General features: G+C 48.2%; 9 protein-coding genes across 9 annotated transcripts; 7 read left to right on the top strand and 2 right to left on the bottom strand.

Moving 5' to 3' along the window:
• Window positions 1–680: 680 nt before the first annotated feature.
• Window positions 681–947, top strand: LACBIDRAFT_312420 (uncharacterized protein; the record flags this gene model as incomplete). Its single annotated transcript, XM_001888121.1, has 1 exon — window positions 681–947. The coding sequence occupies exon 1, from the start codon at window positions 750–752 to the stop codon at window positions 945–947; it is 198 nt and encodes a 65-aa protein (XP_001888156.1). The 5' UTR covers window positions 681–749.
• Window positions 948–1,621: 674 nt separating this feature from the next.
• On the top strand, window positions 1,622–2,979 carry ECH-1 (enoyl-CoA hydratase; the record flags this gene model as incomplete). The annotated part of the gene is made up of 8 exons (XM_001888122.1): window positions 1,622–1,791; window positions 1,845–1,922; window positions 1,985–2,223; window positions 2,290–2,324; window positions 2,383–2,450; window positions 2,583–2,784; window positions 2,857–2,880; window positions 2,941–2,979. The coding sequence occupies 8 exons, from the start codon at window positions 1,622–1,624 to the stop codon at window positions 2,977–2,979; spliced, it is 855 nt and encodes a 284-aa protein (XP_001888157.1).
• A 4,638-nt stretch (window positions 2,980–7,617) lies between these two features.
• On the top strand, window positions 7,618–8,433 carry LACBIDRAFT_147820 (uncharacterized protein; the record flags this gene model as incomplete). Its single annotated transcript, XM_001888123.1, has 4 exons — window positions 7,618–7,783; window positions 7,843–8,102; window positions 8,161–8,244; window positions 8,299–8,433. Coding segments are annotated over 4 exons (645 nt in total), but the record flags the coding sequence as incomplete, so codon positions are not given.
• Window positions 8,434–8,758: 325 nt separating this feature from the next.
• LACBIDRAFT_312424 (uncharacterized protein) lies at window positions 8,759–10,014 on the top strand. Its single transcript, XM_001888124.1, has 5 exons — window positions 8,759–8,828; window positions 8,902–9,012; window positions 9,065–9,181; window positions 9,240–9,404; window positions 9,460–10,014. The coding sequence occupies exons 1-5, from the start codon at window positions 8,812–8,814 to the stop codon at window positions 9,650–9,652; spliced, it is 603 nt and encodes a 200-aa protein (XP_001888159.1). The 5' UTR covers window positions 8,759–8,811; the 3' UTR covers window positions 9,653–10,014.
• A 5,118-nt stretch (window positions 10,015–15,132) lies between these two features.
• On the top strand, window positions 15,133–18,221 carry LbGrx1 (glutaredoxin; the record flags this gene model as incomplete). The annotated part of the gene is made up of 4 exons (XM_001888125.1): window positions 15,133–15,248; window positions 17,936–18,021; window positions 18,087–18,104; window positions 18,154–18,221. Coding segments are annotated over 4 exons (288 nt in total), but the record flags the coding sequence as incomplete, so codon positions are not given.
• A 294-nt stretch (window positions 18,222–18,515) lies between these two features.
• LACBIDRAFT_175162 (uncharacterized protein) lies at window positions 18,516–19,525 on the top strand. The gene is made up of 3 exons (XM_001888126.1): window positions 18,516–18,679; window positions 18,816–18,923; window positions 19,375–19,525. The coding sequence occupies exons 1-3, from the start codon at window positions 18,554–18,556 to the stop codon at window positions 19,426–19,428; spliced, it is 288 nt and encodes a 95-aa protein (XP_001888161.1). The 5' UTR covers window positions 18,516–18,553; the 3' UTR covers window positions 19,429–19,525.
• A 1,779-nt stretch (window positions 19,526–21,304) lies between these two features.
• LACBIDRAFT_191920 (uncharacterized protein) lies at window positions 21,305–22,204 on the bottom strand (the record flags this gene model as incomplete). Its single annotated transcript, XM_001888177.1, has 5 exons — window positions 21,305–21,526; window positions 21,575–21,779; window positions 21,832–21,981; window positions 22,039–22,124; window positions 22,177–22,204. 5 exons carry the CDS (start codon window positions 22,202–22,204, stop codon window positions 21,390–21,392), a joined length of 606 nt encoding a protein of 201 aa, XP_001888212.1. The 3' UTR covers window positions 21,305–21,389.
• Window positions 22,205–22,546: 342 nt separating this feature from the next.
• Window positions 22,547–23,363, top strand: LACBIDRAFT_312429 (uncharacterized protein; the record flags this gene model as incomplete). The annotated part of the gene is made up of 2 exons (XM_001888127.1): window positions 22,547–23,096; window positions 23,212–23,363. The coding sequence occupies 2 exons, from the start codon at window positions 22,547–22,549 to the stop codon at window positions 23,361–23,363; spliced, it is 702 nt and encodes a 233-aa protein (XP_001888162.1).
• Window positions 23,364–23,890: 527 nt separating this feature from the next.
• Window positions 23,891–25,778, bottom strand: LACBIDRAFT_333509 (uncharacterized protein; the record flags this gene model as incomplete). Its single annotated transcript, XM_001888178.1, has 5 exons — window positions 23,891–24,096; window positions 24,190–24,640; window positions 24,683–25,344; window positions 25,390–25,551; window positions 25,685–25,778. 5 exons carry the CDS (start codon window positions 25,776–25,778, stop codon window positions 23,891–23,893), a joined length of 1,575 nt encoding a protein of 524 aa, XP_001888213.1.
• Window positions 25,779–25,897: the final 119 nt, after the last annotated feature.

Consider the following 25,897-nt stretch of genomic DNA (forward strand, 5'->3'; position numbering starts at 1 on the left):
TGCTTTTCTTTCTTTTCTTTCACGATCGGATACAACGCGTCACCGTATGACATATCGGTTTTGGCCTTTGAGCCGTATATGATAGGTACCTTCACACCTCATGTGCCTGGCGGCTTTCCATGTGGAAGTGGAGAGAGAGGGAAACAATAACCAAAGGGCTCCCTTTCGTGCGCGCTATGTTGTCATCCGGGTCAAGGATGCATTTGCCAGTCGATACCCAGAGGATGCGCCAACTCATGGCATCAACGTGTGTGTTCCTATGACCTAGAAGTTGGCAGGATACTTTTCAATTCTTCTGCACGGATGGGCAAGGCCGGGATCAAAAACGATGTAATCAGGGCTAGCTGGATAAGGATATTGGTTTGGTTGTGCCCCGACTAGACGGCTCGATTGTGAGTTGAGTTGGCTCGAATCCCGATATGGCTTAGTGAAGTAGCCAACCCTTTTTTGGGACCGCATCGCAACTCATTCAGATTTATTCACTTGTTCTTACGATTCCAGCGAGTTTCAAGATGGCCATCCCAATTTGTTTGTCAGAAATCAACGGCTCGAACGGAACCACGGGGCCTGAAAGACAAGGACGCCACAACAAATCCTTTCCTGGCTTTCGGGACAATCCTGGCCAATGCCGATGTCCTCTCCACATTATAAAAGGCCCAACACTTTTTCTCTCTTCTCTCATCCAAACACCCCCGCATTCAATCTAAAGCATTCGCTGAATACCCACCCACATACCCAATCAACCAACCATGCACTCTACCAACGCAGCCACCTCTACTTCGTTCACCACCGCCACCATCGTGTGCGCGTCGCTCGAACACTCGTCCCCGACGGGAACCACCACCCACAACGAGTCAGACTCGAACACTTGCGTCAACCATAGTTCTCCCCAGTGCTGCCATTGCGGCTGGCGCGGTTCCCATGCCGCAGACTGCCCATTCAGGTGATCGCGCTATATGTTACTTGTGAGTCGTATTCCCTCTTTATTCTTCGAGTCACGCATGTCTAATAAACTTTCTGCTCAGTCGTCATCGTCGAGCATATCATCGCATTGTTTTCATGTTCATATCGCATTCGACCTCGTGCAATTGCAAGCTACTATATCCCTTGCCCCGCCTATCCACGGACGCGGGCCTACTAGTCATCATATATATCTATTCGACAGAGCGAAACAAGGCGTCGTCGGTCCACACACCGGCCGTTGGTTGTAAGAATGGAGAGGAAAGGACGATGAAATCATACCATTTGTACACTATGTAATCCGCCCGTTGCAACAATCGATCACATCTTGATATTTTTCTCTCCATTCTTCCACGCGGGATTTCGTTCCGTCCTCCATTTGTGCACAAGCGGGCCCAGGTGTGATTTCAAGATAAGAAGCCTCAACAGGAACCCGAATGGTATGACATCCCCGCTTCCGGGCTTTGTTCTCCACACCCCTTCTTCTCGTATGGTCTGGGGAAATAGGTCATCACTAGGGAGCAACAGACGTCATCACAATCGATTTCAAATAGTTAGTTGTGCAGGGAATCTGATGCCGGCTATTTCGCCTACCTTTTGCCGGTGGAGTCCATCGCTCCAAACATTCGATTGCACTTTCGAAAGTCACTGACAAGAACCCATGTCCTCAGGGCCCCCGCAACATTCCAACGAGCTGCTCGTATCCTTCCCTTCTAATCATGTCCTTCAACTCACTCTTAATCGACCGAAATCACTCAACGCTATGACTCCTCAAATGAGTGACGATTTGAAAAAGGTTCTCGACTGGTTCGAAGACGAGCCTTCGTTGTGGTGCGCCCATCATTTCATTTCTATCTATTTCCGTTGCCTTCAACCTAACTCAGCCTAACTCTTGGGATATCTAGGGTCGTCATAGTGACTGGAGCCGGACGCGCCTTCTGTGCAGGTGCCGACCTGAAAGCGTAATGCCGCCCCTTCCTTCTTCAAAACAATGGCAGTTGATTTTCAAACATTACATATGCAGGTGGAACAAAGACCAACAAAGCGGGTCCAACAACGAACAGGAAGGCGTCGCCGCGAACGTGCATGGCTTTGGCTCCATCTCACGGCGGCAGTCTAACAAGCCGATCATAGCAGCTGTGATTGGAGGCGCGTACGGAGGAGGGATGGAGATGATCCTGAATTGCGATATCGTCATCGCGGCCCATGATGCCAAGTTTGCTTTGCCCGAGGTCAAGCGTGGAGTCGTTGCCGTGCAAGGGGGTATGTAATATCTAATTCACCCTGACCGCAGCTGTGGAGTATTTTTCTTGCTTATTTCAATTTCAGGTATACCACGCTTGGCTCAGATTGCAGGTCACCATGTACGTCATTTTGGACCAGGCTCTTCTAATTTTCTGGTTGTTGACGCGCCTTGCTTAGGTGGCTTCTGAATTGCTACTCACAGGAAGGACAATCAGTGCCACAGAGGCGCAGAACCGATTTAGATTGTGAGTACTCTATTGACATCGCCCTGTCACCTCGACTATTATTTTTGGACAAAAACCTTTCTATTCCTTTGTTATTGATCGTCTACCCGTGCTCCCTGACGCATAGAGATGTTGGCTCATCTATCCTTATAGCGTTAACACGGTCGTTCCATCTTCAGAGGTCATCTCTACGGCCGTTGCAATCGCACAGGAGATCATCCAAAACTCCCCGGAAGCGGTCCAGTCTACAAAGAAGGGCCTCTTGCTTTCCCAGAGACATAACTTTCAAGAGATGCTACACACCCATGTGTGGAGTCCAGAGAGTAAGCGTGTTTACAAAGGTGACAATATCAAAGTAAGCATTTATTCAGCCCTGCCTGATTAAGTTTACTGTTTTCACTGATTGATGTTTTCGTATTTCGATCAGGAGGGCCTGAAGGCTTTTGCGGAGGTGCGCACTAGTTGACATAATGTACTGAACTCGTTTACTGACCCTGTTGTTTACACATAGAAACGCTCTCCAGTTTGGAAGAACCCTTCAAAGCTCTAGCTCCTGGCGTTTAATATATTTCCTTATCTATGTTCAAGGCTTCAAATGCACCCCGAAGCTAGTCCAATAGCGTATCTGGCCTATACCGCGCATGTCGCACCCAAGAAGAATTGACCCGTTGCCAACCGCAGTCGTTATTTCATAGAAGATTTATCGACCTAGCCTCTCTGGCGTCGGTCATTTAATGGCAATATCTACAGCCGTTATTATATGTCAACAGGCTCGCTCTGACTTAACATAAGGTCCGGCCTATGATGAAACTGTCGCGGGAGTATCTATGTTTCGCCTAGGTATGCCCTGCCAGCTAAAGAATCGCGACCACGACAAAGCGCCCACCAAGATCCGGACCCCCATCGCATTTCCTTGAAATTCGGCCTCGTTTTTAGTGTTTTAGGAACTCTCTAAGCGACCGACAAAAATGCCTCTTGTCGAACCTGCAGGGCGCGCTGGGGCATTTTAGCGGAGATAGTGTCCACCTTTGGGCGCCGGGAAGGCGGTAAGAACGCGCGAACTTGGACCGCCAGGCGCCACAGTCCTCTTGGGGGTGTCCCTGTTTTTTTTTGCGCGAGGCGCGCGTTTAATGCGTTGCACGCCGGAGTTCTGAGCGAAGCGTATGGAAGTGGGTCGGTCGACCCCCCCAATTTTTGTACCCCACGCGGCGCACCAGCGTCCCGACTAATCGAGGCTACATCATTGCGGCGTCATCGCATGTCACTGAAGTGAGATTTTTGCCACCTGTTCGTAGGCGATGTCACGCTCAGAGGCGCAGATATTTTAGCTGACTGGAAGTTGTAATTTTCTCCTTGCAAGCTCAACGGATGGTCCGTCGAACCGAGGAGCCACCATTGCTTTCGAATTAACCAGACCGATAACTTGGCGTTGATCCCACCCTAATAGTATGTATCTATTTCTCCTGGCTTTAAATACTCTCTATGGCCTTCTTGCAATTTTTAGGGAAGTTGGCAATGATAGAAATCTGGCTACACGAATGGCTAGAAGAAACACTTCCTAAGTATTCTCTGATTGGCTGCTCCATGCTTATGAGGTTACGAGACAACTTCGGGAGTTGGAATCAATCCAGCTGCTCAAGTGCTCTATCCCATGCACTTATTGCCCTTGCCTTCTATAGCGATTCGCGCTGGCTTTCCGGCGATGTTCGCATGATGATCATCATGCGGCACTCAATCGCGGCCATTTTGTGGGGATAGATACGGTGGTGCAGATAGACAGGTCCTGCTCACGCATGGTTCTTCTTGGCAATTGCGCTGAGTTTGAGGGTTCGGGATATATTAGCTCTTTACCGCGAGCTTCGCATTCAAGATCATGATTACCGCAATAGATAATTTCGATCTATCGAGACTGAATGGGTATTTGGGTTTGAGTGATATCGGTACCCCAATTTCTAATAGGGAGTGATGGTGACAACAAGCCAGTATTCTTGAATTGCACAATCGCAGTTGTTGTGGTACCGACCTACCGACGGTGTGTTCTTTATAATCATGATGGCAGCGCGGCCTTGCGCCATCTATCATCACTTCTCTGACTCGTTTCCTGAGAGAGTCGGCGAGATGTCGGTACCGTATCATGCCTTATAACCTCTTTTAACTCGGAACCCTGTCTAGAATGCCGACTAGTATGAGCAGCTGGGATATCTTTCGAAAAAGGTCACCTGAGAGCAACGAATCAAACTGCGACTACAAATATCGGGCCCCGCGGCCAGCCTGGGCTGTGGGGCATTTTCCCCTTGAAGAAAAAAAAATGCTTCCGCTAAAGTTGAAGCTTAAGGATGGCGAGGAGCTCAGTTCCTGACGCGTGAATGACCCGGGAGCATAAGTTGCCGGTTGACCCCAGTGTTCCTCGAAGCCCCAGGCCTCATGACTTGAAGACGTATAGGTGTCCGGGAAAACCCAGAACATACTTCTACATGGTTTATTCGAAATGACGTTGAAGATCGTCATAGACGTTCAGCGGCGTCCGGTCGCCTAACCCAATGACCTCTAGTCTTGACGCGATGACGCGTACGTCTTCTTTCGGCTTTGAGCCAACCAGTTCGTATTCTTCGACATTTGCATAATCTGCAATCATTCGGATTCTGGCACTGTGTGATGATTTCTTCTAACAACTCGGATGAATATGCAGGATATGACAAGATCCTCCCACCAGTTTTGGTGGAATTTGTTTGACTAGGCTAAATCTAAACTGATGGAGAGATAAGTCTTCTAGAGATTTAGCACGTAAGGTGGGGAGAGAGGAGTTGGATTCGTCCTGAAATGTGAAATTCAGCTGACCCACACTGACCAGCACGCAGGCAGCTAACGCTAATCGCATACCTTAATCACTCACATACGAGTATGCATAAGATCAATCAAGTGGTTGACGAAAGGTCGTCCTCGTGATGAGTTGCCGTTTATGCAGCGAGTACTGCTCCAGTAACTTGACCTCCTTCTGAAGTTCCCGTCGTTTGACCTTGACCTGTCGACACTTTACGAAAGCTCTGTCAGAAATATTCTCTTCGCCAATCTCATGGCCGTGGTTCTCAATAAGCGATTGTAACGGGATGTGCAATTTTGGGGTAAAGGGTTTGCGATCGGAAAAACCAACTCACTGAGAGATTATTCCATAAATTTATCCTCAAATCACGTTCTTGTCACTACCTGTCCGATTTTCTGCTTGCCGCTATAATTTAACCTAGAATATAAATCAGTCAAGTGCCCAAAAGCTGTTAGGAAACCGGTCCAAATCCTACGCTGAATTTTTTGTTCTTCCTTGATACAGATATCCACCCGAGTTGCTAAGTGGCCCATTAGATATGCAACTTCACCTCGTAATACATGAGTATCTGCGTTCGCCTAGGGCCTTGATCACGTCCCTGCAGGGTAGCTACTTGGACGTCAACGAATCAAGGCTAATCTCAGATGAGGAAGCATAACAGACAGATGCAGCGGGAGCTTTCTACGCGGCAAAGCATGACAGCCAGCGCGAGTGAAGCTGCTGACGAGCTGTCCCGCTATCTCTGACCGCCAAGAAGGAATTTAATGGAAAAGAGACGTAAAGGACCCCGTCGTGGGACGTACCGCAGTTTTTGACAGATCGCCTGAACGTTCGGGGCGCTTCTACTTGGAGAAGGGTTAGAGAAATCTGTGGACTCGCTTGTTGCTCCACTTGGTGAAAACGATACGTAGATTGAGTAAGTGCACGGGTTACCACGATATCAGCTAAGGCATTGGGTGGATATAGAGGCGATATTCACGGAAGCATTACATTGACCAACCAAGAACGAGGATGAAAGGCTTCCAAGTACCATATCTTCTTGTGGCGGGCAATTTCTTTTGTGCAATGCGACCACTACGGATGCGATGAATGAGCAAGGGTCGGTGATTGGTGTAAAATACACGGGCCTCTGACAAACCTCTGATTCTTGAATGCTGGAAGAACAACACTGCGGTATGTACTTCCAGATGAATCTAGATTCCACATCGAGGAAAAGGAAACTTGAACCGCCGTTACGAATCCAGGGCGAGGACCTGAACCAAACCCCCGATACAAGTTTCCGAAGCGGATTCCGAGGCGTCTCCCACCCAAATCGGAGAAATTTCCCAGAGCTGTCATCTGACAATCTGTGATTGAACGCTCTATAGAGGACTTAGCGGAAAACAAAGAAGCGCTATGAAGCTCGCGACCGATGTAGACCTGGATCGGCAGGCTAGGAACTTGAAGGTGAAAGTCGTTATGAGGACTAGATCGCTCAGGTCCTAGCGAGCTCCAGGTCTAGAACGGAGGTGAAAGTATGCCGTTCTGTAGAAGGTATAGGTGAGTTGGACCTTGTAATACATACGCTGAGTAACGAGGGATCCCAAGCGCCCAATGCACAGTTGCCTTAGACCAGATTGCTGTCAAGAACATATTTCTGGTCAAGGCTGGATAACTCGTTGTGGAAGTTTGGTTACAGTAACGAAAGAACGCCGTTACGTCGGTTAGGTGCTTTAGGTCAAGGATAGACCTCAAACCTGGAGGGGATCAAGAACCAACACTTTTGCTGGGTGAGTTTGACCAAATGGCGTTTGTTTCAACTGACTTGGAAGTAATCTTTGATAAGTAGACCTAGTAGGGCACACCAAGGGTTGTAAAGGCATCCCCAATTTGAGCGCCTTCTGAGCTCTCGGTTCTGATAGGGAGGTGGCCGTCATTGATCATCACATCCATTTGCTCCCACTTGAAAGCAGGTCTCCGAGTCGGTCAAGCCTCGGTAGACCCTGAGACAAAGTTCTACGTGCCGACGGCGATTTCTGGGGCAAGCCCAATTCCAGCAACTTGTGGGCCCTTAGTTCTGATAGGTGAGGAGGTAAGTAGGCCGCCGTTGATCATCATGATCATGACGTGCACAACACAGGTCAACGTCAACGCGGCTCGGACGTGAGTTTCCAGCCTAAGAAACAGGAAGGAGTTTTGCGTGCCAAAATTTACTGTAAAGGGTCCCCAACTGAGCCCCTTCTGTTATGCACATCGAAGGAGGTTAGTATGTAGGTTGGTGGCTGCCGTTGATCATTACGCGTGCTGCCTATCGTGTGAAAGTGTCAAACACGGCAAAATTCAGGTTCGGAGAAATTTGCGATGACCAACTCTACGTCGCCCAACGATTCGTCACCTTCCCCCCCTCCTCAAAACCCTACCGCCTTTGAACAATGGCGCAGAAAGGCTATGCTGGTCACTGGCCTTGGCGTCACGGAAGATGAACGAATGGGGGCTCTTCGCGCTCATCAGACGCGGCAGTGTGAAAAGCAGAAGGAGTACTTCATGAACTACAGTGAGTCATGGTGTTTTCCCAGTTGAGGTTGTAGTCCTGAAGGATATCGTTTGGAATAGGTCCTATCGTTGTTTTTATGCTGAAGCATCTGAAGCTCTCAGGGTGTGAAGTACCTCCGTCAAACATATTGTGTGCTCCTTGCGATCAAACGAAGTCTGGAGGCTTCACGCCAGACCCGGGTGCGGTCGTCCTCTGCTCAGGCCACTTTTTCAGTCAGAAACACATGGAGTATACGCTGGCGCACGAGCTGATACACATGTACGACCATTGCAAATTCAAGGTTGACTGGGGTAATTTGCGGCATCATGCCTGCAGTGAAGTAAGCTGTTACCTTGGCACTTCGTAGTTCATTCCTTTAATTATGCATTTCTTGGCAGATCCGGGCAAATAATTTGAGCGGCGATTGCAGGTTCTCACAAGAGGTACGACGGGGTTTTATCGCCTTCTCGAAACAACATCAAGTGAGTCCTGTTCTCGGCTTACTTTGACCATGAAAATTTAACTCCTTTATCGAGGCTTGCGTACGGAGACGATCAGTGGATTCCGTTGCTGCCAACCCAGCGTGTCCGAATGAGGCAGCTGCTGAACGTGCGGTGAATGAGGTGTGGGACAGCTGTTTCAACGATACACGTCCATTCGATGAGGTACACGCGTCTTGCACGCTCTCTTACGTGCTATGACGCTGATTCGTTTCTATGATTAGATTTACTGAAGGATGCTACTATTCTTTTCTATTGGAAGTTCTTGGCATCGGTGACCAACATCCGAGGTCGGCTATGGTGCGCTAGAGGAGCACAAACTTGTAGAGGAGAACTGTGAATAGGTGGTCGGAATGGAAGCTTTCTTTCTGAGTCGGAGAAAAGGAGATCGCAAAAAAATGATCCGTAGCAGTGTTTTTGTGATTGCTCCTGTTTGTTCCAATTTCCATATAAATTTTACAAACAAGTCCCTTCGTTACCCTCATCATTCCCTACCCACAACGCACAATTTCTTCATTTTCTCCTCTTTTGACTTTACGACCGCACAACATGTTCGCAAAACTCAGGTAAGAGCCGCTGCAGTCTTTAGAAGGACATCTCGCCACATAGTCGAACTTGACGTTAACCACTTCTTTTCAGCCTCCTTGCTTTCGTCGCTCCATTGGTTTCCGCCCTCACGGTTTCTAATCCGACCAACCCCACCTCAGGCGGTCAAATGACTATCAGCTGGACCACAGCTGCAGGCGATCCGTATGTGCACGTTGCTCGTCGTTTTACCTGTGGCGGCTGACTTGAAGTCTAGTGATTCCTTCTCCATTGAACTGATCAACACATCGTTCAATAATGCCTTTGCTATTGCCAACAACGTCGATCCGAGCACAGGATCTATCACTCTCACCCTTCCTGTTGTTCCCGTAGGGTACGATACCCCTTTCGTCCTGGCACCCGCGTGAACTGACGAGGATTTTGTAATTCAGCGCCGGGTATACCATTGAGTTTGTAGATATTGGCGACATCAACAAGGTCTACACTACTTCTGGATCCTTCTCCATTGGAGCAAACAGTGCTTCGTCGACGTCCGCCTCAACCGCAGCATCATCAAGCGGCACGTCCAAAGCCAGCACAGCCACCACATCCTCAGGGTACAAATCTCCTTTCTTTTATTTAGTTGACCTATTAACATGAAAGCTTTCTCAGCTCCTCGTCCGCCCATTCTACCTCCACCTCTGGCAGCGTTTCTAGCACCAGCACCAGCATCTCCTCTACCTCAGCCGGCTCCTCTTCCGCTCCTGCCGCAACTCAGTTCTCTGCTGCTTCAAGACTCTTTAGCTACAACTCCGCCGCTGTCGTCCTCTCCATGATCGCAGGTGCCGTTGGCGTCACCCTTTGAACGGCTTGAAGAAGATATCCTCTCGTTCATGCTTGCAGCGTCGTTTTTAATCATTGGATCCTAGAACATTATCATTGCATTGGACTCCTTTTTTTTTTACCAACCCCCTTTTCTTTTTAGATATTGTAGTTTGCGACAACCCTCTCACAGGAATTATATCCGCCCAATCCCCCTCGAACATTCTTCCACTTTCCAATAGTTTACAGCAAACGCCTTTCTGACCCGCGCTTTGCTTGTCCAATCCTTATCCATCGTTGTTGTATATTTCCCCCTTACACCTACATAACGCTGCCGCCTCGTAGATTTACAGTGCCTGTACTTCTACACGCGGATTTCTTGAAAATAATCCTATGTTACTGCTATGTCGTTGGTACCCATACGTCACGGTTAAAAATAGATTGGTGAAGTCCATGAAAAATACGACTCGTACATTCAGGAGTTCAGCTTTTCGGATGTTTGATATGTTCAACACTTGTCTCCTTTAATGGGCTTGGAGACCTCCGAAAGCTTCAATTTAGCACAAAGGCCCTGTGCCCAAATCTTGCGTGCCACGACAAGGTAAGGCGCATGCATTCTCGCACAAAAATACTCTCGATGAGGTCATTTCAATTCAACCTCGGGCTAACGGGGCCACTTACTATTTATCATCGTTGCGGGAGAGTCAAGTTATTTTGGGCTCACATGTAAAAATAGACACCATTCAAAATGTCGCTTTACCGACGATCCATGTAAAAGGTAATAAATACGAAGACGCGTGTAGGTACCCTGGGTATACTGCTAACGGGTGTCAATTGATAGACCAGTTTCTGCTCAGTGAATTTTATTTGCTCAAGTTGGAGTTGGCGACCCTTCCTGCTCATTGCGTATATAGCCATGAATTCCTAGTAAGGTTGTTTGCATATACCCTGATGCTCCACAACTAAATAAAACCACAAAGCGGAGCGTTCTGATATCTGTTCTATCGATACCTCGTTAGCTGTAAGGGGAACCAAAAAATGCGTGACATTGTGCCACTATGATGCATACGTGAACGCTAGCGCTCTTTTTTATCCTTTGAGTAATCAAGGTGACCACTAGCAGCTTCGCCCTAGCTCGCGCAGTCCGGGACATGGTCAGATTTTTCAAGAGCTGCGGCTGCGAGTGATGCGGCGGTCGGCAAAATTAGAACACGGCTTCTTGAGCCCTTCAGTCAGCCCTACCTGATTCTTGAACATCGACTGAACATCAAGTCCGGGCTCATATCCCCATACCATTGACTTGGGTCAGATGCCCCGAAACAACTCGTTCCCTTCCGTGGACTGGCACAGCTAATGACAAGAATATTCACCGAGGTCAGATAACTTTCGGTGATGTCGCGACCCCAGTAGGTCAGAAAGCGATAGAATTTAAATTTTGCAATTTCCTACTCCATCGGCCAATGTCATAGTAATCGCTGCGAATGGTAACGCTGAAATAGAATGGTAATGCTGAAATAGACAAGGCACACAATATCATGGCGCTAAGCTATCAGTCATACCGGTGTCTTGATAAGAGGATTGTATTATGCTTCTGCCATGGCGGTCCGCGGAGATTGATAGAGTGGAGCACCTAGCTGCCCAGACATAGAAACCAGATGATGCAACGTTTTGCTGACTGACCAGGCCCAAGGGGGTCGTCTTTACAACTCCTTTAGCTAGCTGGGTTTGGCATGATAAGACGAATCTGTACCGGCCCAGTTTCCTGCGACACAGCCAAGAATCCTACACAGGGAGACTGCTATGGGCCCGCCGCCACAGCGGGAAGAGACAGTTGGTTCCCAGTGCTCAAGTGAATTGAATGACCTCGAGAGTAAGCTGTACTGCGAATGGACTGAGATGATCAGGTTGTTGATCGAGGCTTAACGTAGAAATAGAAGATCCGTAGACTGGTAACCCAGTTGTTGCAAGTATCTCTGAGATCTAGACATATCGGTTGGAGATGTGCACTGTGAGATATAGAAGTGGAGTTAATCCATGCTTCAAATGCGTGACCCCGAGAAAGTCCGCATTGCTCTGAATGGATAACTTGAGCGCAGAAGGCGTCGACCAAGCATTGACCAAGAGTTTGGCAGGAAAGGGTAGAGCTTTCAATGGTCATCTGAATATTTGATCCATCTTTGAGTGGGGAGGAGGCTGGAGAAGGTCTATAATAAGTAAGCGCAGTGCGCCAACTGCAGCAAACTTGGATACCAAACTAGGCTGCCGCGCTGCGCGCTTGTCATCCAAAACTACAACTTGCCGGCTCGTGTTGCTGGAATGGGTTATAAAAAGCCGGCTCGTTGATCTTTCGATTGCCGAAGAAAACGGAAAATAGAGTCCTTGAGAGTTTCCCTTCGACACAATTCTAGATGCAGGTTGTTCTTCTTGTTTTGACAGGCGAGCAAGGGTAGGCGTCCAGGCATGATATGCGCTCCCCTACGTTAATCATTGTGAATTCGGGTAAATTAAGAACTTGATTGGACAAGCCTTACGTCGGTTTTCTGTGGCTGCTGACGGTGTTCGTCGGGCAGGGTACAATGTTTGGTTCATCTCGTTCCAGGTCAACGAATGTCAACAAGGACTAACGCGCTCCTCCTAAGTCGCAAACAAAACCTGGAAAGATAAGGTCAATTGCACCCAGTCTCAAAAAATCAAACCTAAATGAATAAACTCCATTTGACGTTCAAGCCACTCACCCTCGGTGATTGGAGCTCAGCAGCTGTCATAGTCTGGGTTCAACTTGAAGAGACGCTCGAGAAACCACTTACCTCCTGAAGATTTGGGGTGAGCGACGCATACGAACGCTCTGTTAAGTCGCACTCAGAATATTCCGCATCGAATCAACCTCCTACTGGCAGCAAGTTAGTGGTAGACCGTTAAGGCCGAGCGAAACACAGTTACTCAGGAAACGGCGAGAACGTGCCAGCATTCCCTTGAGGGGGCTAATTGGCTCGACAAGCACGTTCCCTTGGATATAGGCTTAGTCAAACATTAATATTCCCAGCCTGCCTGCAGGCAGGAGTTTGTAGGTGTTAAGGAGGTCGCGATCCAGGGTGTGGGACGCAGTGACTCTGTGAAGATGTCAGAAGTCATTGAATCAATGGCTTTGCTGCGAAAACCTGTCAAAGAAGCGTCAGGGAAAAGTGCGAGTAAGCGACTAGATTAACATGGGTAAAACTCAAGTGAAGAAGATGGGCGCCTCCGGTCTAGCCGCACTTTTTTGCATCCATACGCTGGATTAAGATTTAGTCAATCCGCTCTCGACGGTAGATCATCTCCATAAGTAAAACGCACCTGGTATGATAGTCACCCTAATAATAAGCACTTGCATGATGTCAATATTACGGGATACACGACCCGCGCCTTGACATGAGAGAACCCCGAGATCAACCGTAGAACGCATTAGGACGGATGGTTGGAAGCCCAAGCGCTGGTCGTATCGTATAATACTGCCAATCCTTTGGACGAATATTGGTTTCTTGGCAACACGATTACTGCTCGGATGACGAACGACGCCGAACAGTATCCCGATTCATATGCCTGCAGTGGAAGTAGACCCTGACGCGCCTGGGGAACGTCAGATGAATGGACACACCGCTTCGATCAAATGTGAGGACTCACAAACTCTTCACGACGTATTTAGGCAAAACGTCTGATAAGAAAACGGGGGTCCTGATTGTTCATAACCGAAGCCTTGAGAGGGCGCGCGCAAAGCGACTAAATATAATGAGGGTTGTGTGATGTGTGTAGATCTATCATTGGATAGGTTCTGCTACATAGTGATTATTGATTGGATTGATCGCCTGTTTTGACACTTGAACTCAAAGTTGATTTTGAACGGTTGAACATGGAAAAACCCTTGATGAACCAAAGGTCCGGTGGATACTGGATGACGTCTGTACGTATAAAATTTGAGTGGGCGTGCGTACCTGCCTAAGCAGAATCAATTTAAACATGCCGGCATCAAGCGCGACGTGAGTGCCAGTAATATATCTCGCTTGTCAACGTCTCGCGAAACGGTCGAAACAGCCCATGAGCTTGTTGCTTTTGTGATAACACTGCTGTGAGCCCTAGAGGCTGGCGAGAAGACAATTTAAATGGACCCACAACTATACACAGAAAACTGGACGTGTAACCATAGAATTAAATCACAGCTTGAGATATTGAGCGAGGTGCGTAAGTTTTTTTTGAGATCCGGTCTATCCTTAATTTATCCGCGATTGGAGAGGTTGTGGAGCCAATGAGAGTCTTCATCCAAACCACGCTTTCTAACCTGAGGTCCAAGTGTTCAAGTTCGATCGAATCTGGATTCTGCAGCAAGCCAATACGGTCGGTCGTCTATGAGTCTGGCCGAGGTTTTTCCGGGGCACCCAAGCTTTCCGAGATTAGGTTCAAGCACTATCATTGGCCAAAAGGGTGAGTGTGGATTGGTGGTACTAGAGGGTAACCGATGGAGTAGTTCAGTGCGCGGCACACGCCACTTGCACATCAAGGATTCTGAATCTTGAGTGGGTCATTCAATCAAAGGGACAATTTTGACAGCGCTCACAAAACGTTGACACTTGAATTCCTTATGGTAAGCGCAGCTAGGTGGGGTTGAAAGCTGAATTGAGATCCTCCGATATCATACACCAACGAATGGGTCTCGCCTTGAACCCGGGACTCAACAACAGCCATGATACTTTGCCGAGTGGTGATGCTGAAAGGGAAGCCATGATTGCCAACCTGCGACACTCGAAATGGAATATGCGCCGGTACAATGAAAGCCGCTTACCGTATATGTTTGTACTTCACTTCTGCCAGCACTTGGCCTGCCCTTCCACTACAAGATTTTGGACTTGTAACGAGGGGGTTGGTAAATCATCGCGGCGTAGTTTCAAGTTTGCATGGGCGTACACTTTCGCCGACTAGCTTCCAAGTGAGCTTGGATCTAATCCCTTGACAGGTAAGCTAAATCCGAGGGGGTTCAAAGTTCGGACCTGATAGCACAAATCATTCACGATGAGAAGTAAGTTTCCCCAATGGCGCAATTCAAGAGTTCACATTATCCATTTATCGCCGGTTTTATTGGGCGATTTTGTATTTTTAAACCTGTGATAGCATAAGGTGCTACGCCTCTTCAATAAGCTCAAGTCAAATCAAATGCGAACGCCCCCACCTAGTCAAGATGAATCATAGGCTGAAGTTGGGGTGAAGCAAGGGTGAAGCTGACAAGAATTTCGTGACCCCACGTGATTCTGATGATTTTTCATCACTTGCTGACCAAATGCTCCGAAATTCGAATCTCATTCATATGCTTCCTCGTCTTTATACCGCCATCACCTCTCGTTTGCCATCTTCAGCAGCCTTGTTTTCCTCAACAGCTACCGCCTCCTCCTCTGAACCCTCCGCCTTTCAACGTAGAACCATGGCTGCTCAGGAATTTGTAGATGTACGTGTTGGTGGTTTGGGTTTTGGTTGGACCACCTACTGATAATATGGTAGTCTACCGTCTCAGGCAACAAGGTCGCCATATTTTCGAAGAGTTACTGCCCTTATTGTGCCAATGCCAAGGCACTTTTTGCCAAGGAGTTCCCGGGTATCACGCCGACGGTCGTTGAGTGCGTTAGAATCGCCTGTGGCCCAGCCGCATGAAACTCACGACAATCATGATAGACTCGACGAGAGAGCGGATGGTTCTGATATCCAAGACTACCTGTACAAGAAGACGGGGCAACGGACCGTTCCCAATATATTTGTTGGTACGTGACGCAGGTAATGGCGAAAGAAGACTTCTAATTGCGTGCTTTTCCTTGTATAGGTAGCAAGCATATAGGAGGTGTGTCGTTGTTCTCACCGATTCGGATTCAACTGACATTGTCATGCAGGGAGTGATGATACCCAGGCATCTTTCAAGGCGGGAAAGCTCGCGGAGCTACTCCGAGCGTGAGGTTCATGCTCCTGTTAGGTGTTACGTCATAACTTCAAACTCATCCCTCGTCCAGTGTGCCTTCTCGTTTGTGACTCGACGCGTTCAAGGAGTCGGACATATGACCGATACCCTTTGGAATGGAAGTGCCGTTAGACCGTATCACGTTATAGAAAGGAAAGTTGCATGTGAAATATAAATTGTATGAAAATGATTCTTTCATTGTCTTTTCTGCAGTCCGCAGATGCGAAACATCTGGGAGTAGCTGCTAGCCCTAACATTAAGCCAAGGATATTGAGCAGTCTCTTAAACAGGACTCAGTTCTAACTTTGCTAACCATATGCACAAGCGGTTTCTTCAAGCCCATAATCCGAGCGTTTGGATGGAAGAAAGTGTTATGGTGACACAAATTCCGCCTCACATTCAGTCGAGAAATTCAGTTTGTCAAGGTGAGCTTTTGAGACAAGTCTGAAACTATTCATCCGTCTCCACCAGCCTCCAGCATTCTCTTCTTGCTGCGGGAAACTATACCGTGTGACTTAATGATTGATAAAATCCGTTGGTATCACGGTAATAATATTCATCTATCACTGGAGAGGTTTACTTAATATTTGCAAGGGTCTCAAGTCAAGTTGAATACCTGCATCATGGGCTCTTGTAACGTTGGTCAAGTGCAAGGCGGATTCACGGCGAGCCGCCCAAGAGCTCCGTCGGGAGAAGCTGAAGGGGTTACTGCTTTTGCGGTGATTCTTTTCGTTCCTGCAGAGCTTTTCTCCGCGCGGTGATTCTCTTGAACAATAGAAATCCAACACCCCATGTCAGATTAGGAAAGGAATGTGGGGGAGGAAATCAGGGTCGATTATCGCAATTATGCGAGGAGAGATCAGGACCTATGGCAAATGGGAACGTCGGTTTCCCCGCTCTGCAAACGTCGATTTCCCCGCTGGGTTGTTGGGGGTCAGATACCCCCGCCATTGAAACCTGGAAATGAAGATCTCAATCGAAGGAACCACCAAGCAATGCCTCGTCTTGCAAGAGCGACATCCTCTTACGAGGGGTATACTAGAAGGTTTTGGGCGTATCACGTGGCCTTGACCGCCGACGCCATATCTTCGGAACCGCACTTCAAAATCAATTTGACCGCCATTCTGATTGAAGCCTAAGTAATGCAAGCGGCCATTCATATTGCGCCTAATTTTAGGATTCAGCGGGTCGCTACTCCAGAAAACTACTCCCGGAAGAAGCCTTCTCTTGTTCCCCTCCAGGATATGTTTCTAGGTGATGACAAGTCGGCGGTCAAGATGAAATCCGACAATGAGGTGCACGACGCCACGTAACGAACAATAAAAAGGGGATTGCGGGGACCACGAGGTTCAGCGGGCGCAGCGCGAGGACTCGGGCGTTATTGATCCTCCTCGGTGCGCAAATGTTGTTCCTTGGCGGTCGGAGAAACTCCCACATGCAAGTCCAAACTGGTGAAGATTTTTTCACTGGAGACCCTTCCTATTGGGCTGGAATTCGTCATAAATTGCTATACAGGGTTATTCTGGCTTGCGGGCGATGTGCCCTGTCTTCCTACTCTGCCATGACAATCGCTACATTAGGCGAAAGGTGGTCAACTGAGCCGACGGATATTGAAGGGTAGGTGAGAGTCCAACCTCACCCATGTACCGCGGCTGACCTCGTGCGCCGACCTTCTCGGGGTTGCCCATTTACAGACGGGACCAAATGCAATCTTGTGGACCCTTCGATTGATAGAATTCTCCAACCGCTTCACTACAGTAGCTTCTGAACATGAGACCCTTCACGACGGTTTCCCGTACGTTCCTTGTTTCCGCACCCGCCTTGGCAAAGAATACTATGGGCAAATGATTGGTTGTGCTTTCATTCAAATAGACAAGCCATGCCCAACAGGAAGAACAATACGCAGCCCTATCACTCACTGCACACTGACAGAAGATACCGCCATGTTTCCTCGTCTTTCTACGACCATCTTGTCCTCTCGGTGCCGACTCTTACCATTGCCAACCTTATCTTACCTGGCCGCTACCACCGTCCCATCTCGACTCTTCTCACCCTCTGCCCGCTGGTATTCTTCCCGGGACAGCGGTTCCTGCTCGGACGTTCAGGAATTGGTAGATGTAGGTCTCCATATCTTGTCTTGCGGGTCAGCAAAAGAAGTAATTAACTGGGCTGGATTGTAGTCCATCGTCGCGGTCAACGAGGTTGTTATATTCTCAAAAACCTGCTGCCCGCACAGCTCAAAGACGAAAGCCCTTTTCAATCAAGAATTCCCGAAAGTCAAACCTATGGTTGTTGAGTACGCACTGCTCACTCCAAAACCTGCAAGGACCGATTTATTTACGATTGGCGCTCTAGGCTAAATCTGCGAAAGGACGGGCCCGAGATTCAATCATACTTATTGGAGAAAACTGGGCAGCGAACAGTTCCCAATGTGTTCGTCGGTATGTGATCCACATTTTTAGTGATGAAGAAGCGAGTGCTTATCGCTGTGCCCGCCCAAATTTAGCCCACAAGCACATAGGAGGTATGTTGAATTTGTTTTTTCAGGAGAGTGTAGAACTCAAATTCTGCAGGAAATGACGATACGCAGGCGTTGTTCAGAGCGGGAAAGCTCGCCCAACTACTTCGAGTCCGATCGTGAGGCCCATGAAAGCTTCATTCAATGTGCCGCACGCTCCATTTTTCTACGATCCTCCCATTTAAAGTAGTAGTTGCTTTGTTATTCGACGTGTATGTATGGAGGGGGCTGGATACCCTTCGTAGCGGAAATTTCTGTATAGTATATCAAAATATATATGTATCATTACCGGTTCCTCATTGGAAATGTAGCCCTATCCGGCCCCTTTACATGTTTTGGAGATCTAATCTTATCTAAGTGTTTGGGTTCTTGATGTGAGCGTGACACGTTGCCTGAACAAAGTTTGCATACCTCTCACCACCACCACCGACGACGTCAACGTCAACGACAGCAGCATGGCTCGTGCACACCGTGTAGCGGCGATCTCGACGTTTTGCTTGGTTCTCTATCTCCTTGCATACTTCCGAGTCGTCAGCGTCCCATTCATGGAGGAGAGAATAGCGGATGAGATCCTGCCCGTCGTGAGTAGCGCTTACAACTATCTCCCCTTGTAATTTCACTGATCTCAATCCCCAATCACTCTCACGTACTCTTTTCTTCTGGTCTGAAACAAATGTACTCGCCTGCTCTTTCGTTGCCGACTTTTTTGTTCGTTAGATCCCATGGTGGCTGTTGGTTTCATTCGGGTCTTACTCTCTCTGGTCACTAGGCTGGGGGCTATTCACCTTCAGAGACTGCCCTGAAGCGTATACGGAGCTGTTGCGGGTGAGCTTTTGTTTTATTCTTCTTGATTTCTCTGGTTTTTCGTTTCCTTGTTTATCTTTCCGTTGGTTACTTGTAAACGATTTTTCGTTCCTCCTGAAAAGTGCGATGCCGCGCGTTAGAAGCAATCGGTTGATAAGTCGCCTGCTGCCTATTCTTTAGAGAAGCAAAGAATATCGCGACTTGCCGTTGTTTTCGGCTTCCCGCTGCAAGACATACGCCCGATACACGCCTGATAGGCAGGTGTGAATGTCGGAACTAGCCAGATCATCCTTCTATCGGCTTGTTCCACTGCTTAGGCCATCTGCGGGCTTCTCTGAAGTACATTGGCTTTCCTCTAGTCTTCTATTCTATCCCTTACTCTCGACATTTTTTTGCGGCGTCCCTTTCCCCATTCACTCTTTCCTCCTGACAATGTCCTCCATGCCTTCGCTGACGTTACACTTAAATATAGGAGATAGGCGAAGCCAAGAACGACTTGAGAACGCGTGGAGTAACAGTGGACTGAGTTGATAAGCAAGCGAACTGCTGTATTCTATCGTTCATCCAAGTATCTTAGCCTTCTGATAATCTGATTACTGCTTGCACCACCCAATTGGGCCATCTCCTCGTGCGCAGCGCTTCGCCGACTTTTGCAGCGGAATAATTCACCGATGCTGATGCGAAGCGCATTCGACGGCGTCAGGTGTGCCCGACCTATCGGACTTTCAGCGAAAGACTTGACAGGGCACAATTCTCCGCATGTCGGTTTGTTGCGAGGAACGCACGCCTGCCAGCAAGTCCAGCCTGATACGATTCTGGGATTCGCAGTTGTGGCCGTACGTGCTCGTTGGAGGCCAGGCCATGATGCTAAATTTCCGCCGCTCTGTAATCGCGCCTGGGACGTCTTGAATCAGGAGGCAGAAGCTGATGCGCTTGCCACGTCGCATACTGAAGTCAACTACTCTGGAGTCTCTAAGGTACATACCTCTCATCACGTTCTTTCACCCTCCTTGCGCAACTCCTAAGTATGCAGATAAGTCTACATGATCTCAGATACACCAGATGAGCTGAACTTCAACTCAACTCACCAATGCCATGCTCATCTCGCCGCAGCTCTGCGGCTCATGGTATATTTATCTTCTGTGATCTCAGATACGCTGCTGCAGCTTTCTCGACACTCCAGGACTCCGAGGGCCGTCCTGCTTTATGGCTTGAATGCTTGCTGATCGTATCCCATGGAATCAATTTCGCACCTAAGATCCGGGGGCAAGCTTCCGTAAACTTCACAACATATTTGTGACCTGCACTCCAAAGTCTCGGATTTGATGGTGTGTACAGGCCCTTTCACTATAAACATATCTTGCTCAAATGTCACTATTTCTCTATTCCTAAAACTGGCTCCTTTTAAGGTTCGAATTCTTGGGTTATTCAGGACGATAAATTGACCCTTTCCCGGTGAGCTCGGAGACGCTCACATTAAATTAGACATTCAATCCGCACCCCCAATATAGAAATAGTGCCCACGCAGCCCGTAGCCCGTATTGTGTGAAACCGCAACCCTTCAACGCAGGGCGCCGCGGGAGACCTAACCCCTATTAATATATGGGTCCTCAAACTAATTTTTTGCAACTAGCTCCTGATGTTATGGCGCACGCAATCAGACTTGACTTCCTTTTCTTTCGTTTCTCCGGAGTATATTTCCCCGGTGATGATGGTTCAGATAACATATCAAAGTGTATGTTTATCTCTGGGGAAAACAAGCATACTTATAATGAAAGCGTATGTCCCTCGGCCGGTCGCAGGCGATAGATACCTAAGGTATCGATCGATACAGTAAACCTGCAGGGTTTCTATGTTTTTTGTTCTATGAACTGGTTCGCAGTCCTTGCGAGTCTTCGCAAACGGCATATTTCCTTGCTGAGCTTCTGCTGAGCTGCGTTGGGAGCTGATTCTAGAATCAAACGTAGAACCAGCCCAGAATGGGGCAATCTGACCGTATTACCAATGGAGACGTACTAGTCTATGGGATAGGGTCATCCAGGCAGTGGTCGGAACGATTCCTCTTGCAAACAGAGCATTGTAACGTTAACATCACTCAAATCCAACCGCCTCGTGAGCAATTCGCGCCGACAATTTAAGTGCCTCTTGCACGCTTACCACCGCCATCTTCACCGGCTGACTTCAATCGCCACCAGCTACTCGAGCTATACATTGGACCATTCTGAAGCCTCAGTTTGGCGGGACGCGATCCACGGGGAGGCTCCGTTCGTGGTAACCAACAGAACCTGCGATACCACAACTAGCAGGTAAGTGAAAACAGCCCGCATACTACGCGTCAATCAACCTCAACGTACATGTTTTCGTCAGGATCTCACGGCAAGGGATATTTGAGAAAACGCAATGGCCAGAAAACATAGCAATCTATGTCCAACAGATGTCTGGTAAAGGTATACATGTAGTGTCGCTCCAGGCGTGATCAGAAAGTAATCACGTCGAAAGGTATCCCTTGGAAGCAAGATAATCGGCAATAATGCGAACCGCGTCGAGGACCTCAGTTTCATGGGTCTTGATATGAATTTCTGGAGCTTCTGGGGCCTCATATGGTGCGGATATTCCAGTAAATTCTTTTGGTTCGTAAGTTTTTCAGTCCACAACATAACCGACAATCTAACCTTCGATTTCTCCAGCCCTTGCTTTTTTGTACAATCCTTTGGGATCCCGTTTTTCAACTACCTCCAGTGGGGCATCGACGTATACCTCGACAAATGGCAAGGAGGCCTTCTGATGTAGTTCCCTGGCTATCGCCCTGTCTGCCAGATAAGGAGATATGAAGGCGGTGATGGATACGCATCCTGCGTCCGCAAATAATTTGGACACCTGCCAGGACAGATGTCAGCAGCCAATAGGCCAGTAGGGACGTCTTACTTACCTCGCCTATCCGTCGTATATTTTCATTTCTGGACTTTTCGTCGAAGCCAAGGTCTTTATTAAGACCAAATCTGACATTGTCACCGTCGAGACGGTAGGTAAACTTGTGCAGGTTCAGTAGATGCTGTTCAAGGGCACAGGCAATGGTTGACTGCGAAAGAATGAGAAAATCTGAGCCATGATGGATTTTTTTTAAAAAAGACCTTACTTTTCCGCTGCCGCTTAGCCCCGTAAGCCACACAGTAACGCCTGTCTGGCCAAGTAATTGCGTCCGCTCCAAGTTTGTCACGGAGCCTTCCAACCCAACAAAATGAGAAGAGAGGTGACTAGAGAAGAGCGAGTATACCTGGGTGTAAGGTAATATTGGTGGCCATTACAACTATGCAGATGACGGGAGAGCGTAAATTCCACGATTGATCGATATAAGTGAAAGTGGGTTATGTCGGAGCGGACGGGTAAACTTGGCCTTCCGTCTTCTCAACCAATAGTGACCGGCGTTTTTTTCCAGCTAATCCTCATATGCTTGTGCACATGACAGTCTTCATGACGTTTTGATCTTGATAAGATCGTTTGTACTAATTGTAGTCGTGGGAAATGATTTTATCTTATCGGTCCTCACGCGCACGTCTTGAAAGTTCCTTCCCCGCTACACTCTGAAAAGGTAAACGATTTTGGCATATCTAAACTCCTTACTTCACTAATGACTGGTTCAAGAAATGCCTTGGCCCGAGTTCGTTGTTCGACAATTCAAACTCGTCAATCAGTTCACCACTGACGAGAGCGAGTATTACGGGCCGTTCAACACCCTCCTCACAACAGTTTTCCCTCCCCACGACAACTACCAGGTTTCTCCTAAGAATAAGCGCATTACTGGTTCCATTGATTCTAGTGTGATTTACATTGTTATGAAGCGAAAAGTGCCCATTCTCTTCGTTGAAATCAAGACCTACCAAGCATTTGATCGCGCGTCCTTACGCAAAGAGGCAGATGAACAAATACGCGACAGGTTTCTGGATTTTACAGGAAATGTTGCGATTCCGACATTGTACGGCATCAGCGCCTTCGGTACTCGGTTCTCCGTCTATGAATACACGTCTGAAACCCGGTCGCTGACCCCGTACCGTATTCCTCCACATCCTCTCATCCTCACCGACACCGCGCCCCAGGAGAGATGGAACTATGATGTCATGGAATCAGAAGGAGAGGCGAGGTTTATGGAAATTGTTACCGAAATTAAGAAGATGGCAGCTGATCTTAACCCCAATTGTAAGTGTATCTCTCTCCCCTCGTGCACTTCTGACATTACAACCACAGAAAATTTCTCGCTAAGGATTCAATTTGCTCTTCGGCTACCTGCTTTTGTGTGAATACTGTAATGAAGGTTGTACTTTCTCGTTTAATGGCTATGACCGTCATTGCGTATTACTACCATTGGCCGGAGCGATGGCTGCAGCCGGATTAAGGCGAGGGGGCAGTATCGGAAGATATTGCGCCAGTACGTACTCATCACCCAGCTTCTGTGCGTCGCCGTAACTGCTTTCTACCGTCTCATGGATGACTGCACCCGCTGTGTTTGTATTTGGTAAGTAAGTTATGAATCATGAATGCTGCAAACTGACTATGAATCATTCTTTCAGCATTCAAGTTCTGTGAAAACAATCTAAACAAGGCTTTGTATGAGGAACATACGAAATTGAAGTATTGCATTTATATATCACAGTATCGTATTTCATTGATTTATTCTGCAGAATTTTCGTTCTGGTGGACGGAATGTGGCGCGAGTTTCTTCGAAATTGAAACTACGTGGCCATAGATTTTTTACAGTGGTCTTCGTGGGGACGTCGCCGATCTCATTTTAAGTACTTGTGTGTCCACAGGGCCCCGGTCATCTCTTACCACGTCACCGCTGACTTTTTACTTTTCAATACTTGATTCGAGCATTACAATAGGTACTTGACCGAGTTACGTTCTCTTCCCTGGCATGACTCTCGCTGAGCAACAAGTCCCTAATCCAGACTAGGATCTCACTGTCAACCCCGTTCCTCCCGTTATCTCGTCCATCAAGGGGTCCATGGCGTCCTATGCTGCACAGGTAGCGAATCAAATTTGTGCCGTAATAAACCACTTTCCCTCTTAACCTGCACAGAGCGTTGACCAGCTTCGTCAAGCTCCAGTATAAGCATTCCATCGTCGCGAATCTCTGTTCCGGGCTGCCATGGGTCCGAGACGAGGCGACCATCTGACTTGGTAAAAACTGCCCTTGTGTCTAGCCAAAAAATGGCCATAGTTGTATCATCGACCCACGGGTGATCACAACGGCTTTGAAAGGATAAGAAAAAAATGCCTAGCGCCAACACACAAAGGTGCAGCAACACCCAGAGGTCTACTCTCCAACGAATAATCGTGGCGCGCAATGTGGGCAAGGCGATCTTAACAGTCGTATTATCCCACTCCGGTGCATACACGTCTGCAAATGCTGCCCAGGCGGCTTGGTACCCCCGCGAAGTCATTTCAATGGCCAGGTTTTTGCGCGTCCCGTAGTTCAACGGAATAGAGTAATTAGAAAAGAAGAGATTGGTCCCAAGCGCTGGTGCCAATCCCAGTGCCATCGAAGTCAAGGAATCCCCAATGAGTGAAAAGGGGGGCTGCGCTTCCAGGACAGTCGGGGAAATGAGTTTACAGTTATGGCACATGGTCGCACCTGCGCGATATGTTATATTTGCAATCGCGAAACAGTCCGTGTAATTATCAAGCGCACGGAACGACACGCTGAGTAACTTGACTTGCGACCCAGGATCGATCGTATAATTCTGTGAACATGATTTTGGTGTGGCCGAGTAATTTCGGCTTACCCGGAAAGAGAGAAGTCGTGTTTCTGATACGGTGTGAGGTTCTCCCAGGACTGGTGTATGTGGTGGTCCCCACGGCGCGCGATCAGGTAACGGCCCACCAATTCCCAGAAATGAGAAATATGGACTGGATTGATTGTAATCACTGAACAGGAGCATCTGCTGTTTCGTCAAGACCTTGAGAGGCTCCGGAACCCACTCGAAAGCGTCCAGGGCAAAGTACGGCATTGTGACATTGGCCAAGGTAGAATTAGTAGAGAGGTATTGCGCTCCTTTCATTACACGCCGGTAACGCGTGGCGGGCTCTGTCATATCCGAGTTTGTGTTTGATTGGAGTGCTCCCCAGGCAACGTTGGCAGAAGCAGTACCTGCTGCCATGACCCAATCCTGGCTGAAGGTGTATAAGAAATACCCTGATATGTCCTTTCCACCGATTCCTCTCGTGATATTAGTGAGAGGAACCGTCCCAGGTATCAACCTATCCCCTGTTTCCCAAACAATCGAACCAGTTAAAGCTGCGGAGAAGTAGTCGATGGAAAATGTGGCAAAAAGGGTGAGGTATATGACGACCACGTCGCTTTTTCGAGTAAAGTGGCGAGGCGAAGGCGGCCAACTTGAGATGGCCTGAGATAGACCTTTCGGCGAAATACCCCCACGTTCCATGGCTACAAAAATGCAGCGCCAGATGTAGCCGGCCGCCCACCACCCACCGGCAACACGTGTCACCGTAGCTGCCAGCGAGACAGCGGTTGCGATGTCGGATTGTAGAGGGGCGTAGGAAGTCATTTGGGAAACGGTACCATCGACTTCTTGGTATTGAGGTCGACGGGAGTTGACGTTGAAATCGCGGCCATCAAGAAAGCGTAGACAGGCTACGGATACGAGAGCTGTGAGAGCGAAGTGCACGGCGAAGGGCAAGTACTTGTTAAATTTGATGCTGGAACATGGTTAGGGCGGGATTACAGTGAAATTTTGAGAGACCCCACCGTCTTGTTGATTGCGTACTAGGAGAGGGGTCACCACTTTTTTCGATATCCGTCTCGACAAGGGGGAGATAATTGGTGTTGACACGAGACTGTAGGCTGTGTGTATCATTCATTCTGGGTTCTGACCCCGTTCAACGTGTGGCTTATTCTTTTAAATGACCCTAGTAATCCCTAAGCGCCTGATAGCGCTTAGAGTGCACTGCCAGTCTCATGAAACATACCTGCTCTGCAA

This window comes from Laccaria bicolor, genomic scaffold (assembly GCF_000143565.1).
Source record: "Laccaria bicolor S238N-H82 LACBIscaffold_52 genomic scaffold, whole genome shotgun sequence".
Classification (NCBI taxonomy): Eukaryota; Fungi; Basidiomycota; class Agaricomycetes; order Agaricales; family Hydnangiaceae; genus Laccaria; species Laccaria bicolor.